General features: G+C 34.8%; 3 protein-coding genes across 4 annotated transcripts; 1 reads left to right on the forward strand and 2 right to left on the reverse strand.

Annotated features, from left to right (window-relative positions):
* Positions 1 to 3,731: 3,731 nt before the first annotated feature.
* On the reverse strand, positions 3,732 to 5,138 carry LOC144556940 (acyl-CoA-binding domain protein). The gene is made up of 4 exons (XM_078305449.1): positions 4,972 to 5,138; positions 4,685 to 4,796; positions 4,309 to 4,359; positions 3,732 to 4,098 (listed from the first exon to the last, which is right to left on the reverse strand). Exons 1-4 carry the CDS (start codon positions 5,112 to 5,114, stop codon positions 4,039 to 4,041), a joined length of 366 nt encoding a protein of 121 aa, XP_078161575.1. The 5' UTR covers positions 5,115 to 5,138; the 3' UTR covers positions 3,732 to 4,038.
* A 613-nt stretch (positions 5,139 to 5,751) lies between these two features.
* Positions 5,752 to 12,863, forward strand: ATATH8 (Protein kinase superfamily protein). Its single transcript, XM_078305137.1, has 16 exons — positions 5,752 to 6,282; positions 6,406 to 6,581; positions 6,866 to 7,037; positions 7,249 to 7,301; positions 7,403 to 7,546; positions 7,919 to 8,023; positions 8,593 to 8,718; positions 9,275 to 9,478; positions 9,975 to 10,081; positions 10,182 to 10,344; positions 10,757 to 10,822; positions 11,067 to 11,160; positions 11,246 to 11,358; positions 11,651 to 11,721; positions 11,800 to 11,941; positions 12,353 to 12,863. The coding sequence occupies exons 1-16, from the start codon at positions 5,859 to 5,861 to the stop codon at positions 12,731 to 12,733; spliced, it is 2,541 nt and encodes an 846-aa protein (XP_078161263.1). The 5' UTR covers positions 5,752 to 5,858; the 3' UTR covers positions 12,734 to 12,863.
* Positions 12,864 to 13,388: 525 nt separating this feature from the next.
* On the reverse strand, positions 13,389 to 15,844 carry LOC144557230 (uncharacterized). 2 transcript variants are annotated; one of them, XM_078305774.1, is made up of 9 exons: positions 15,707 to 15,844; positions 15,493 to 15,605; positions 14,995 to 15,063; positions 14,734 to 14,849; positions 14,507 to 14,561; positions 14,274 to 14,394; positions 14,002 to 14,049; positions 13,805 to 13,896; positions 13,389 to 13,685 (listed from the first exon to the last, which is right to left on the reverse strand). In XM_078305774.1, the coding sequence occupies exons 2-9, from the start codon at positions 15,595 to 15,597 to the stop codon at positions 13,584 to 13,586; spliced, it is 708 nt and encodes a 235-aa protein (XP_078161900.1). In that variant the 5' UTR covers positions 15,598 to 15,605; positions 15,707 to 15,844; the 3' UTR covers positions 13,389 to 13,583. The 2 variants fall into 2 exon arrangements, with proteins under 2 accessions (XP_078161900.1, XP_078161899.1); XM_078305773.1 differs by having other exon boundaries at positions 13,805 to 13,899.
* Between the last annotated feature and the right edge of the window lie 1,337 nt (positions 15,845 to 17,181).

Raw genomic sequence — 17,181 nt, forward strand, 5'->3', positions numbered from 1 at the left:
ACAAAGTCAAACCGTTGAAATTCTTCTACCTTATGAGTGATGCGTCTACATACAAAAGTTAAAAAAAAAAATTTATCACATCATCAAATTATTATCAGAGATCACGATTAAAGTTAATTAAAAATACAAAATCATATAAATTTTCTAATAACATGTGTCTTAATTTTTGGATAATGATTATTCATTGATATATTATTTTTTTATAATATGTCCCTGTTGCAACGCACATGTATGATACTAGTGTGTGTGTGTGTCTATATATATATATATAGAGAGAGAGAGAGAGAGGTTGGCTACTCTACTTACATAAGCATATGATCGGATATATGTTTATAAGTCATTTTTTCATTTTCAAAATACAAAAAGTCGATCTAAACCGTTAGATGTGATCTCTATATTGAAATGTGTTTGGAGACCAAATTTTATATTTTTCTGAATTTTTTTACTATTTATTAAGCCACTTTGAAAATCGTCAATCCAACGGTGACTTCTGATTTTATATTTTTGTGATTTTAATGCTTAAGAGTTTCTATGCCCGTAAAATCTCATCCAGCATAATTATCTCATGACAACCGAACATATCTTTAAACTATGAAATATATGTAATTGCATCTAAAACAGAGAAATTAAGATAAATGTTCATACTCCTTGTGGCTAATTATATATATCATGCCAAAGCAGTCTTTTTATTTGTATAATTTTAACTTATTTACATCTTCACAGGATAATTTAACTTAAAATAACATAAACTACTAGAGATTGCCAGATTGATAAAGAATCAGTTTAGAGGGGATAACAAAAGTTGTTGAGGAGCTACGAGAACAAATAATAAATTGAACGATCAATTGGACTAGGTTTAATGCTAAAATTAATAAACTTCAGAATTTGTATATTCTATGAAATTATGAGGAAATTTTTTTGAGGCAACCGACACGGTTTCTTCTTTTTTTTTTTTTGGGAGCGCGTTGCCAAATTTAGTAATGCTAACTTATACCGTTGTACGACATATAATAGGGAATTTAGATAGCGTGAAACCGTTGAATTTAGATAGCGTGAAACAGGTTGAATTTTCTTATTAATGGGTTGGAAGTATTGCGTTAGTTGTGAGCTAGCACAGTAAATAAAAATATTACAGTATGAAGTATATATGAACACAACACAATATAATTAGATTAACGCCAGTTGTCACAACTTAATTAATTATCAACGATCTATTTCAAACATGTTCACATCAATCTCAATCTCAGCCCATTAGATAAGATACATAAGCCCAAAAATAATTCCATAATAATATAATATTAGATAAGCCGGTATTTTTTTTACGTAACATTAAAAAATATATATATATATATATATAAATATATATATATATATAGAGAGAGAGAGAGAGTGTGTGGCTAATATGCATTCGATTGCATATGGACCGAAGTGCTTACGGTCCAAATTTGATTTTTCAAAATCCAAACGGTCGATCTGAACCGTTCATCTTGTTCTCCATATTAATATGTGCTTGGAGACCAAATTTTATATTTTTCTGAATTTTTTTACTATTTATTAAGTATTTTACAAAATTGTTGATCCAACGGTAGCTGCTGACACACACACACACACACACACACATACAGATACATATACATATACATATACACATACACATACACATACACATACACATACACATACACATACACATACACATACACATACACATACATATATACATAGGGACCGGCTAATTTGGTGCTGCCGGGGCTATATTAGCGTATATGATGTTCAAACAACAAATCCAAACCGTTAGATGTTCAATCTATATTAAAATCTACTTGGAGACCAAATTTTACATTTTTTGGAATTTGTTTACTATTTATTAAGCTGGTTTGAAAACCGCTGTTTTCAGTAAATTTCTGCAGCATTGAAAACACCGGTTTTCAAACCAGCTTAATAAATAGTAAAAGAATTCCAAAAAATGTAAAATTTGGTCTCCAAGCATATTTTATAATAGATTGAACATCTAATGGTTTAAATTTGTTGTTTGAACATCACATACGCTAATATAGCCCCGGAAGCACCTCAGTCGAAATGCTTCTGGTAGCAAATTAGCCAGACTCTATATACATATACATATACATACATAGGGCACGGCTAAATTGCTGCCGGCAGCAGTTCAGCGGAGGTGCTGCCGGGGCAATATCGTAAATTGTGATGTTCAAACAACAAATCAAAACCGTTAGATGTTTAATCTATATTATAATCTACTTGGAGACCAAATTTTACATTTTTTGGAATTTTTTTACTATTTATTAAGCTGGTTTGAAAACCGCTGATTTCAGTAAATTTCTGCAGCATTGACATCAGCGGTTTTCAAACCAGCTTAATAAATAGTAAAAAAATTCCAAAAAATGTAAAATTTGGTCTCCAAGTAGATTATAATATAGATTAAACATCTAATGGTTTAGATTTATTGTTTGGACATCAAAAAATAAAAAAAAGCCCCGGCAGCACCTCCGACTGAAATACTGCCGGCAGCAATTTAGCCGTGCCCACATACATATACACATATACATATACATATATACATATACACACATACACATATACACATATACACATATACACATACACATACACATATACACATACATATACACATACACATACATATACTGATATACATATACATACATATACACATATACACATACACATACATATACATATACATACATATACACATATACATATATACAATTTTTTTTATAAAGTCATTTTTTTATACATGTAGAGTAAGGCCACGCTACTTCGTGATTTAAACGGGGCATTTTAATTCGCGCTTATATCTCTAGTTTCGAAGTCCAAATAGCCGATCCAAACCGTTAGATGTTTAATCTATATTAAAATGTGCTTGGAGACCAAATTTTATATTTTTTTGAATTTTTTACTATTTATTAAGATGGTTTTGCAAATGGCTGTTTTTAATGCATACCGTCGAACGAAAACTTAAACTGAATTTTTGAGGCCCTAAACGACGTTTTTTTTGAAATTCTGATGCTTCAAATACGACGATGCCCGGGTACCTCCTAGGAAAAATCAGATCCGTCTCATCCTCTCCTTTCCGAAAAGTGCTGATACGCGTAAATCCGACTTTCATAACTAACTGTAGAAAAATCCAAATAAGTTGAAATTTATATCAATTCTGTGTATTTTTGAATGCTCTACATGCTGGTGCAATCACTTTTGCAGTTTAGTACCATAAATAAAGAGAAGAAGATCAACAAGCTGTCAGAGCTTGAAATTTTTTGAATAAGGGTCAAGTCCTTAATTAGTGTTATATTTAGACTTGCGATATCCAACTGACAAATAAAATCAAAGTTCACCAAAAAAATGAAAAAAAAAAATCAAAGTTATAAAGAGTTACGACATCACTTCATAAATATATCAAATGTCTTATTTTTTGGCATACACTCTAAACAAGAAAACTTTTTATTCACAAAATTATTTAAATCAAAATACTAAGATTTAAAAAAAAAATCTAAACAAGAAAACTTTTTGGCATACGCTAGTGCTGTGACCCGCCCGTGGGCCAGGCGGTCGGGACATTTATAAAAAAAAATTAAATTGAAGGGCCTTTTTAAAATTTTCTAGTTTTTTAAGGGTATTAAAAAAAATGGCCACTCAACTGATGCCAAACAAATGATATGAATATGGGAGGATGGCAAGGGTATTTCTCCTACTTTCTTATGGCTTGTCCAACCAAACCCTCCATTTTACATCTCATCAAAATAATTTAGATTTCATAGTACAGCGGCGCCTACTACAATGAGCTTCAACCGCTCTCTACAACCAATATTTCTTTCTATCAATCTAAGTTAGCTACAAAATAAAATTTCTCCAATAAGGTCATGAGAAGGAAAGTAATAAGAAGAATGCATAATCTAACTAAACATAAAATAAAGAAAGATTAAAATTAAAAGGAGTGAGAGCATCTCTAATTATTAATTAAGCATGCAATTCGAATTTTGCAAGTCAATAAGGTTGCGCCTATCTACACTTGCAAGTTTCTCTCAATGATTCCATTTCCTTCTGAAGAGTAACATATTCCTGGCACATCAAGAAAACATTACAGGTGACCCAGTAGTCCAGTAGACCAGTACCATAACCAACTCAAGAAAATCAAATAATAAAACAAAAAAGATAAAAAAGGGCTGTACTGGTACAAATTGGTAGGAAAGGGGGATTGGAGGAATTGTATAAACATCTATCTAAGCTTGAAATCCCTGGAAAGAAATACCATCCTTATTTGTACTGTACCTTTTGCATCAAGGCAACTCTCCTAGTGGAGCTTGCTAAAGAGGCCTTAACCTGCCAACAGGTGAATTTAAAGTTTAAACAAACATATTAGAATTAGATACTTGCATTTTACTAAATGATATGCAATACTAGTGCAAATTGGAAAGAAGACCCCCTTCCCATAATTGCATCTGAGACTGAGAGTATCATTTCCTTTTAGTTTATTTGGCAATCAATGTTAATAGGATAAAAAGGACTGAGCTATGCTTTCACCTTTGGGAAGAAAATAATTTGCAATTGTATGAATGAAGTGCCTTTTATGTAATCTGCTTAAGAAATGTTTTTGTGGCTTGGCTAACACATGTATGAATGGATTACCAACTAATGGGAATTACACCTTGAGGAGTTCATCTTGCAACTGCCGGCTTCTCTCAACTTCACCGTCATATTTCATTCGCCATTCTGCTGATTCATCCATGGCTTCTAGACTTGCGCGTTCAAATTGCTGCCTGCAGAAATGATCGATAAGCGTGAATTCAATCAATCAATCAATCAATCAATCAATCAATCAATCATGTTTTGTTTTTGTCTTCAAAAGGGGGGAGGAGTGAGGAGTGAGGAGGGAGGAGGGAGGAGGGAGGAGGGAGGAGTGAGGAGTGAGGAGTGAGGAGTGAGAGAAGAAACCGAAGGATCTCGCGATCATGAGCAGTGAAAGAGGAATCAATGGACCAGATGCGAAGGTAGACAGCCACACCCATCAACATCGCCACCGCGAAGCCTACCATTAGTGCCTGCCTCCTTCCTCCCATCGTCGCCCCTAGCCCCATACTATCACAAAAATATCAGAGCCAGAGCCCGACCACACTCCAGAGACAGCTGATTTGAATCAGTCTCTCTGTTTCTCCGACTCAGAGGATCCATATCTGGGCTGGGCTGGGCTGGGCTCATAAACTGATGGATTAATATTGAATATCTGGGCTGGGCTGATAATATCACATGCAATACAATAGCTGTTTTTATTTGCATTGACATAGGTAGGAGCCTAATTCACAGCTCCTCATTATCGCCACGTGGCATAGAAAGAAAGATTCTCACTCTCTCTGTCTCTCACAGCCATACATTCTCCGCTCCACGTGAACTTCTTGTCAACGCTTCAGATTTCCTGCCTCAGCTGCTCCAGCGGATCTAACTGTTTCTGAATATACATCGTCCGATCAGAACCCGGGCCAATCCGACGGAAGCATGTAATACACAGGATCTCATTAATATTCGTGCTAATGTGCAATGAGTAGATCAGATTCAAACTCAAACGATGAGGTACCTTAGATGATATGAATTCTTCTCATCTGCTGAACACAATACACAACACCTTGACCTGGCTAGTTTAATTGTGTTTCTCCTTTCTGAGTTCTGACTTTGGTCGGAGTCGGAGCTAGTCCAGTCCAGTCCGTTCACCGTTTGGTTGCTCACGCTACGCTACGGACCCCACAACACAACCACAATATCCTCTATTCTATACTATACTATACTTGTCCACTTTGCGCAATCACTTGAGAGAAGCGGAGGTGGAGATGGTGGCTGCGGCGGTCATGTTGACTGTCTCCGCCGTTCTCAGCTCCAAGAAGCCAGTCAAGCCTGCCCATAAATTGCAATCGATGTGGCCCACTTTTGATGGCAGCAAGAGAAAGGGAAATGCGAATAAAGGAAGCAGTAGTAGTCAGTTCATGAGAGTGATTCGCTCGGATGCGGAGTTCATCGGCACCGCCACCGCTCCGATTCGAAAGGCCGTGGCCGACATTTTTTGGCTACGATTCCTTGAGAAAAAACCAGCACCAGCATCAGCATCAGCATCAGCATCAGCATCAGCATCAGCATCAGCATCAGCATCAGCATCAGCATCCGCATCCGCATCCGCATCCGCGCCGAAGAGAAGAGATGATGTACTGTCTGCTCCGCCACAGCAAGAGTTTCCTGTTCTTTCCCCATATCCACCAGGTACAGGAAAATCGATATTTAATGGAAGTACTCATCCAGTAATGATGAAATATGTTTGGAAATACTGTTTCTCACTGGGGAAACTCAAATTATCCTACCTGATCTGTGCTGCATACTTGTCAGGGTTGTCATCTGTTGAATTGATGATGGCTGATTATGAAGCTCTCAAGTTGTATATAAATTATTTCTGGCATTCTTCTAAGGTCTTGTCCACTCCTATGCCCGAAATCTATGATCCACAAGCGGTTGCTGATTATTTCATATGCCGGCCTCATGTCTTGGGATTTCGTATTATTGAGGTATCCAAACAACAGAATTTTATTCTTTTTTTCCTTTTTCCTTTTTCTTGGTTGGTTGCTTCAGCAGAGCCTGTTTTGTCAACTACTTATTACAAATTGGAAATCTAAAAGAATTTTGACAATGCAAGATACATAGCCAGATTGGTGGGCTATTTGGGGTACTTTTTTGATACTTTTTTCATCTTGATATAGATGCGCTACCAACCACTACTGAAATGGCTTTTCAAATGTTATACTGAAGTGTACTTTTATCACAACTAATTTGAGGACCCTATCTGTTTTAGATACTTTTCGCATTCCTTACTGCTGCTGTGAAACTGCGTGCATCTAAGAGGATCGTGTTGGAGCCAGATGTGCGTAATGCCAAGCTTAGCACTAGCTTTGATGGTTCAAAGTATTATATGGGTCAGCTTCTAAAGGAAACACTGTTATATCTTGGCCCGACTTTCATCAAAGGTATTGTTTGGTCCCAATTCAACATAATTGGTTATGTTTTTGCACTCCTGCATTTAGTTTCACAGCAATTTTGAGCTCTCCATGGATGCCTGTACCGGTGCCATTTCAATTAGTATTGGTGCATAAATTGTTGGCTGAAATTGCGGTCCTCTTTTAAGTACTTGTCTTATGATTGAATCTCTAAGGATGTGCTCTTATTTATTGATCACAGTTGGGCAGTCACTTTCCACGAGGCCAGACATTATTGGTTCTGAGATTTGCGAGGTTAGGTAAAATACCCCCTGACACTTTTGTGTACTGCCTCTTCAGAATGCCTACTCATTTTTCTTGCCTGATTTTTTTTGTCAACTATTTCACTTAAGCAGGCTTTATCAGATTTACACGACCAAGTTCCACCATTTCCAAGAGAAAAAGCCATGGAGATTATAGAGGGAGAACTGGGATGCCCTTTGGATAAAAATTTTAGCTACATCTCTGATCAGACGGTTGCTGCTGCTTCCTTTGGCCAGGTTCTTATTCTCTTAACAAGTAGCTCTTGAAGATGTATTGATGTCATTTTACTTTTTATTGGGTGATGTAAAGTACGTAGCTGAATGATTCATGGAACATAGTAGGAAATTATTTAGAGTGTTTGTTGTTTACATTGGAGTAATTATGAAATTTCTGTTACTTCCTTTAATTTTTCTTACAAAGGGAAGTTGTAATAAACATAAAAAATTATACTATTTGGTCAATTATGTTTGATTCTGTGCTCAGATGTTTTAAATTTCAAAAAGAAATCTATTACTGCTTAGGTTATCGTAGAACAAATCTTGTACAGCATATAGAAGAAATTTGTTCTCTTTCCTAAATCTTTTACTTGTTCAACATAAATAAATCAGGTATATAAAGGGTGTACAACAGACGGAAAAATTGTTGCATTAAAGGTGCAGCGTCCTGATGTGCTTCGGTCTGTTGTGCGAGATATGTACATACTTCGTCTTGGGGTCAGTGCCTGTTTTCAACTTTTCTAATATTTTTTACCAGAAACATCAATCCGGAATTATTGTCTGCAAGCTTAGCATGGAATAAACAGCAATTTGGCTGTCAAATAGCCTCAATCAAGCAAATGTATAAACAGAAGACCAAAATGAAAAAAAAAAAATGGATCAACTGGTATTAAATCACCAATTTCATTTCCCACCTTACATGTTGGTAATATAAGAAAAAATAGGAGCATTAGACAAAGGACTATGATACTACCATTTAGCTGAGAAATACTAGATTGGGTGTACCAAAGCAGTAAAGTTAAATAAACCGACCTTGTACTAACAATATAGTTTTGTTTTGGTTTCCTATTATTTTATTTATATTTTTGCTACATTAAATTTTTTAGTTGCTGGGGTGACATCTAATAGTCATTATGAGACAGCACCAGTATGAAAAACCCCAAAGAAAGGAAAAAAAAAATATAGTCTTTGCAATGCTAGTCCTTGTTGAAACCACTCATATAAGTAGCTAATGTTACTTTTCTTGATTGATATTTTATGATTGATCTAATAAGCTTCTACTGCAGCTGGCTTTTTTGAGAAAAGTAGCCAAAAGGAGGAGTAATATAGCCCTTTATGCTGATGAACTTGGCAAAGGCTTTGTTGGGGAGTTGGACTACACTCTTGAAGCTTCCAATGCCTCCACATTTCTTGTAAAATATTACTTTTATAGTTGTCTTTTATCTCTTTAATTCAATGACCTAGAACTATAACATAAACTTTTGTCCTTTAGTGTTGTACTAATTTTCTTAATTAGTTATTCAATAAGCTCCAATCAAGCACCTGATGATCCTGAAATTGGTCAAGTAGGAGTCACAATTTTCATATATTAATCCATATTTGTACCTGGATCAGTACGGTACTTAAAAGCTGGGAGTTAAGTCATTGATCCTCGAATAACTATCCGTTTCTTTGTCCATCTTTAATCATCAGTAAAGAGATTATCTTTGGTGAGGTTTCTGTACCATCACCAGCAAAAGTGCTGGTATGTTTAAGGCACTGCTTTCCTGTAATTTTGCTAAATTACCCCCATTTACTGTGTTCAAGTTTGAAGTGCTCAATTGACCTGAATTAACAGCTATGTTTCTGGAAATAAAACAAAACAAGCTACGAAAACCTAAGTAATAAGAGCAAAAAAAGGAACTAAAATTGATATCCCTGATCATACTTATTATTATTATTATTTTTTTTTTTGTGAATGCAATGCAGGAAGCTCATTCAAAATACTCATTTATGGCAGTCCCAAAGGTTTTTTACGAACTCACAACAAAAAGAGTGTTGACTATGGAGTGGATGGTCGGTGAAAACCCAAATGAACTGATTTCCATCACCAAAGAGCTCCCCGCTAATAGTACCAACCGTTACTTAGATGAAAGGAAACAGCTTGAAGCACAAGCTCGTCTTCTTGACCTGGTATTTGTTGGGCTAAACTTGTATAAACTTGGTAAACCAATAGAAACTCCTATGATGTATTCAGTTTGGAAATTTTGATGTATAACCCTGCAAAACTAAAAACATACAGCCCTGTGAGGTGTGGAATGCCATCTGTCAGCAACATGTCTAAATTTTGGTATGCATGATATTTTCTTGTATTGCAGGGATATAGTTCATAATTTTGTCAGTCACTCTTATGACTTTGCTTCCTGTCAATTTTAGCTATGTTGACTTTGCTTTTTCTGATTGTAAGTTTTGTGCTTTTTTCTGTAAGTTACTAGAAGTATTTGAAAATGCATTCCGATTCAATATGCATGTTGTGATGCCTTGTCCTTCCATAACCTTATTTTCACTTTGCAAAACTATGGCCACATTTTTTTTAGATGTACTACTGAGGAGGATGTGCCTTTGACAAATTTCATGCTGTAAATGTACTACTGAAACCCCCCTATTTTGTTTTAATGTTTGGCATAAGGTCAACAAAGGTGTGAGAGCATCATTAGTGCAGCTTCTGGAGACTGGTCTTTTGCATGCAGACCCTCATCCCGGGAACTTGCGTTATACTCCTGATGGCCGCATTGGGTTAGATTTACATTCTTGTAAAACTTTTAATTCAATCACATTATTATCTATCTATATATATATGCAATTATGCATGTTATATCCTACATGCGTGTTTTAGGTTTCTAGATTTTGGGTTGCTATGCAAGATGGAGAAGAAGCATCAACTGGCCATGCTGGCCAGCATAGTGCACATTGCAAACGGAGATTGGGCTGGTCTTGTCTCTGATTTGACTCAAATGGATATAGTCCCACCTGGGACCAATCTTCGACGTGTTACTCTGGTAAGCCACATACATGTTTGATATGAATTGGTATATTTTTGTCTAAAATTTGTGCTCTAAACCCTAACTATTAACCGTAAACTCCAACAGGTCCATAATTCTAACCCTAAAACCTACCCTTTAATGTTTTTTTCGGGCCGACCCATCTGGTCCAATGAACAGGTCCTACCCTCACCAGTTAGATGACTGGCATGGGAGTAAAGAAAATTATTATTGTAAATTTTTCTCTTTGCTGCTTTTGTCTATAGTAGGCCAATGGTTTATGCTTGTTTATATTATCTGATGAGTGATTTCAGCCTCAAAGTTGGTCTTGGTGCATAGAAATGATATAAAATGCTATGCTTTATCCTCAAATGGTTTTTTATTCTTTTAATACTCAAAGGTATATCTGGTTTCTTTTAAAATGTTTTAGGAGTTAGAAGACGCTTTGGGTGAGGCTGCATTTAATGAAGGAATTCCAGACATTAAATTTAGTAAGGTATGATCTTGTAATTGTCATTTTGTACTCTATCTGTCATTCTTTCTATTTGCATTGATTTTTCTGAGAAATACAATACCAAAACAATTGAGGCTAAAAACATTCTAACTGCTTCAGTTGGTTGTTTTCATTTTGTTTTCTTTTTCTTTTCACAAATCGTGTCCTTGTAAAGGGGCAAAGCCAGGTGAGTTCTGTCAAGATTGTACTATTTATATTCTTCTTAAAAATGTATAATTAATTGCAGGTGCTTGCCAAGGTATGGTCGGTAGCACTGAAGCACCATTTTCGCATGCCTCCTTACTATACACTTGTCTTGCGGTCCTTGGCTTCACTGGAAGGTTAACGTTTGTTGTTGAGCATCTATGTTGAAATTCAACATAAGAAAATATATTTTACCTAAATGTGTCTTCTGGTTGTTAACAGGCCTGGCAGTGGCAGTAGATGAGAACTTCAAAACATTTCAGGCTGCATACCCATTTGTTGTCAGAAAGCTCCTTTATGATAATTCTCTTGCTTCAAGGAAAATTTTGTACTCGGTACTCCTTTGGCCCTCTTTTTATTCATTGTTTGTTTTTCTTGTTCTGTAGAAGAGGGGAAGGGAAGAGGGAGTGGTAAAGCTTTTGGAAAGTAAACTGAAAACTTAATTGAATAGAATTTTTTTTTTTTTCTCATGGAATGAAATAATATGCAATGCTTGTTAGCTAATCAGAATCAACCAAGTATAGGAATTTTGGCAGTGTCAAGGAGCGAGCTCATTTTTATTGGTAGAAGCTATTTGATTGGTGAAGTAGAATTAAGTAATGAGATGAAAAATGGAAATCCATACAGGTAGTCTTGAACAGAAGGAGAGAGCTACAACTCAAGAAGGTCCTTCTATTTCTCAGACTAGGTTCGGTCAGGTAAGCATATTGTGTTATTGTTTAATTATTAGTCCAGAGCATAGGGTGAATAATTTATGACTGATATGTAACGAACAGAACGAGCATTGGTGTAACAGACTTGTCAGAGGCAATAAATAACCGAGAGGTTGGGGCAAATGAATTTCAGACAGAAAAATTAATTCTGAAGCTTTTGCCTTCTAGAGATGGCGTTGTCTTACGAAGACTTCTCATGACTGCGGTATGCATTTTTCATCTACCCATCAGAAAAGTTTAACCAAGTGCTTGTTGTATTTAGCAAATGAGGTTGGAACATAAATGGCAATATCAAAGGTATTTGAAAGAAAATTCTAAGATTAAATGTGTGATACTTTATTTGCTAATTTTTGCTTTTCATATCATCATAGACAAATCTAAATTATCATATTATGTTTATTAAAACAAACAACTCAGCTGTATACTGGCGAGTTAAATGCAACTTTAAATCTAACATTGGCATTATTTGCAACTATGAAGATTTGAAATTTGAACTATAATTCTTTGGAACTGTTGATTCTTAAATTTGCACTTGTAGCACCAACCAATGACCAAAAACAAAGAAACTCCAAGTAATTACATCCATCAAATGATTTGTTGTTTTGAACTGGAGCAGGATGGGGCTTCGTTGGTAGAAGCCATGCTTTCCAAAGAAACCATCTTTTTTCGCCAGTTTCTTGTAGCTGCTTTTGCTGATTCCATTTGCCAATGGCTGATGAAGACTACAATTGGCAAAGAAGGGACCCGGCAGCTAAATAGAGAAACAACTTCACAATTGCAAGCAATTGTAACAGATCGCAGGGTGAGACTGGTACTATTCAAATTGGTCAGGGATGCGAGCAGACAGCCCTTTCTAATGCTACGATCAGCTTGTGTGTTGTTAAAAGTTTTTGTTGTTGCCTTGGCAAAAGCTTTGCACCGTTTTGTCGTGCACTTGTCAGAAGGATACTTACCATCATTTTCACTGGCACCAAGGCAAATAGTGGGCAGTACATAGAATAGCTTGTATATTTTGGACCACTTTGAACAATTTTATTTGTTAGAGGAAAAAACAGATAATGGAAATTGAAAGTGTATATTGTCAAAGGTTTGAGGAATGATCTTATATTGCTTTTCGGAAACATTTTGCGTAATTCCTTGATCTCATATTAGTTTTTTATTTGTCCTGCTGTGGAGATCCGACCTTTGTGGAAATGTGTTCTCAAAATTTTCATGCAGTCTTTTGTGGCTGAAAATAAGAACTTCTCCATGTCAGTATATGTGACAATTGGAAATTGTGTGTTTTTGTAGTTACTGCCCAAGCATCGTCATATATTATGGAAAACACAAATACATTAGAGTTCTTAATTCATGTTTTTTCTTCTCTTTGTTTGATGGAAAATAGGCAAAGGATTATGTTCGTGTTGTTTATGTTTCATTTTGTAGTTGATTAAAATTTGAAAACTAGAGATGTATAATTAACATGATGTTAGAACCTTTTTTTCTTTCTTTTTCTGTCGAAGTGACCAGAACTCAATGAAACAGAACAACAGTATGCTTTCTTATTCATTCTACTAGTTTAGTTAAAGTTGGTAACAACAAACAGTTTGTAGACGTTTCCTTTGTCTGATACTGCTGTTTCCTCCTCAATACATGCATGTATGTCCTCGTCAATACATGCATGTATGTCCTCGATGAATTTGGTAAATCATGCACTCTCTAAGAACACATGAATTATAATTTTACAGGATATGCCATGTTTGAGTAGACAAGATAATTGCATTTGCATGACATTAATCTGTTACTAATTTTCTTAGTTCAAATTAACCTATTCTGCTACGCATTAATTGTATATATATATATCAACGTTATTTAAACAAGAGATTATAGGCAGGAATATCTCGAATTCTATGCACATCATCAAGTGAAAGCTCTCTCTCAAGCTGACTCTTTGTTGCTTCCAGTATCTCCTGGCAGACACCATTAAACAAAAACAAGGCATTAGAACATAGATTCGCAACAAAATAACTGAGGTTCTCATCTTATTTGGTAAGTCCGAAGAAGAAGGGAAATATCAGAGATGATGTACATTAAATTGCATATATGAAGCATGCCTTGCTAACCATTGCGCATCCATCATCTCAAATGCTATACAGAACAAAACATCAAACGCTTCTTCGTCTTCTAAAATAATAATTTACCACCAAACTTAATTACTATAGTATCAACAGAAACAAAAGATTTAAGAAAAAAATGAAAATTTATGAGCATGCAAATGTAATTCACCTGATAACACTTTCAAGAAGTTCATTGCAGGAACAGATTTGGGTCTTTCTATACAGATCAAACAAATTTACATCAGTTAATGTGTTTACTTACTCTCATAAAGAAAGGGATAATTGCTTGAAGATTTGGAATTAGAGATTTTTCTTTAGTTCTGTTATGTTCCAATACTCATTTCTGTTCTGGGATATATTTTAGCTTTACTATAAGCAAAACATTTCTCATGAAATGGTTAAAGTACATCTTTAGTCATCTATAGTCATGTCTAACAGTACCTGAATTGAGTTCTAGCATCTGAACCAACATGTATGAAATGTTGAGCCCTGCAACAGCAAAGGGATACTCCCAGGTGGCCCGTTCTCCGTCTCTTTTGTGCAATAGTCTTTTGAATGAGCCCTTTAATATTGTGAGTGTGACAGGGGAATCGTTAGATTATTGAAAAATATAAAAATCATGAATTTTGGGAGGAAGCTCTCCTTTATACACAGATACAGACATAAATACTTACCGGATAAGTCCTTGCAAAGAACAAAAGATTTTCCAAGGAAACAAATCCACTTCCCCTGAAAGATAATTTTATACAAAAACACATAAACAGTAATGAAAATAATAATAATATGATTTTCTTACATATTATCTGCAATTAAACTTTGCAAAAGACCTATAGTTCCTCCATTGCAAAAGACACACACATATATATATACACAAAAAATGTAGTGAAAGATGGAAATGAACCTGAAATCGGTGGAAGGATTGACTCCTTGCCAACCCATATCCTTCCATTGCTCGGAGACCAGTCCCGGTAGTTCCCTTTCTGGAAAAGATGCCTTCCAAAGTGCTTTTAGTGCGTCCTGCATAAACACCACATCGATGAAAAATATAACAGTAATTAAAACATTGATGCTTATGTATCCATAATGATTTCAGAAGATGTAAAACAATATTCAGTAAGACCATTGCAGGAAATGGTCATAGAAGGAACATATATATACTTACTTGATGATCAGGTCGGGTTTCATCAAAAGGTATACCTAATCTGTCCTTTAATTTCTGGAGACGGTGTTCCTGCATTAGAATTATTTAATGCAGTTGATAGCATAGAAATTTAGTTTCTCAAAATTAATTACAAAAATAAGCATAAAATAGAAACATAAAAAGCCATTAAATCTGCGTAGAACTTTTTGAAACAAGTCATGTTGATTGCATCTGGACTTATCAAAATAAATTAACAACTGCATCACATAATTTATTTCTCAAATAAATGCACGTAATATCATCAAATGAGCAAATCATTAGTGCATATAATTTATTTCTCAAACAAATTTGTTTGCTGCAGAAATTAATTAATTGTTAATAAATGTTGCAATGCTATTCACAAATATCATCAAGTGACAACAGTTCCAATAGGAAGAATGAAAGAAGAACCATGAGATGTATGATTTATGCTTTAGAAAACAGTAAAATGATGACTATATATGTGAATAAAAAATTTACCTGAAGAGGGGTCAAATAAAAGTTTCTGTTACCAACACCAATAATTTGTTTTCTAAACGTTGAGCGGTTCAAAAGCCCTCCAAACCATGATCGATTTCCAACCATATCATTAGCTAAGAATTAATTTCAACAGTTTAGCATGGTATATCTTTCTTGTTAGAATAAACATGAAATTAAAATTGATAAGAGCAGCTAGTTGGGAGAAGGAATGCACCATAGCTCTGTTCCCTAATTTTTCAACGACAATATATTATTCAACCACCTGCATAATAGGAGAGATGGAGAGAATCGAGATTGCTCCAAAAGTTGAAAAATAAAAAATAAAAAATAGTTTAAGGGTTTGATTGGAAAAAAAGAAAAGAAAATGGAATGTAACATGCTTCTTTGGTTGGCACTGAGGTAATACTATTCATCTTTTCTAAACAAAGAATTCCTATATATAACCAATATTAGTAGACCAGCACTTCTCTCCATCTATAGCATGTAAAAAATATATATTTTGTAGTGTTTCACAGTTTCACTCGAGAGGTGAAAAGTGAAAACTAATTAGAGCATATTATCTCTTCTCTTGTTTTTGCTTGGGCCTTGTTTGAATCAAGTTTACACCAATAAGTAAATTAAAATGAAGAGGAAATATATAGGAGGCTTAAAATAATGTTGAGCGTTCTTGAATTGGACTTGGTTTAGGCCCAAAATGATTTGACTTGTGGATTACAAGATAATTATGTGTATTTGGGATGAGCGAATTAAAATATATATTTCAAACGGATTAAATTTCAAAGGGTTTTGGACAAATTAAGTCTTATTTAATTGAATCGAAGTTAGACTTAAAGTATCTGACGATCAATGTCAAAATTTGCACGAACGGTTTAAATTAATTAAGTTGTAAATTATTTGCAAGAATCTCAACACAGAAAGAAAGAGCGGTTTGTTACCGGCTTTGGAGAAAAAGTTTAATTTGTCCAAAGACCTTTGGACCAAAATTCAATTCCCTATATATGATTATGGAAAATATATATGGATCTTTAAGCACATTTATTAAGCTTAATTAATTATGTAGCAAACATTCCCATGTGATATACCCATGTGATACCATATATATATATATATGTTGTTGACATTAACACAAATTTACATCTAGAGGAAGATGACGTCAGTAACAGATTCCCACTACCAGCCATCAATAATTATCATACATGCATTGTAATTTTCCTCTTTTTACCAAGGGGGTGCCACATACATATATAGTCAATTAACCAGAAAAAAAGCGGTTCTGGGTTCTGGTCCATATTATGTGCACTTTCTCCAGACCAGTCTGTGTAAAAACCCCACCGCATGTATTTTTTCAGAAACTTTCTTTTTTTTTTCGCCACCAATTGGAAAAATGCAGTCCAGATCACAAATTATGGAAATGTGGAGGTGCTTAGTTGTAATTTATATAGAATGAGGCTTTGGTACTATACATATATAGCACGCATTGGTCCATAGTTTAGATAATTATCTGTGTATTTAAAGCCCAAACAATCGATCTGAACCGTTCAACATTATATTCATATATAGAAATTAATGTACTTTGAGACTAAATTTTATGTTTTATTAGATATGTAGTGTCTAAAATCATAGCTAGAGATATATAAGTTTCTCTTATCCTTTTTTAAATATATTAATTAATTGGACCCACCAGCCTCT

This window comes from Carex rostrata, chromosome 7, assembly GCF_964058835.1.
Source record: "Carex rostrata chromosome 7, lpCarRost1.2, whole genome shotgun sequence".
Taxonomy (NCBI): domain Eukaryota; kingdom Viridiplantae; phylum Streptophyta; class Magnoliopsida; order Poales; family Cyperaceae; genus Carex; species Carex rostrata.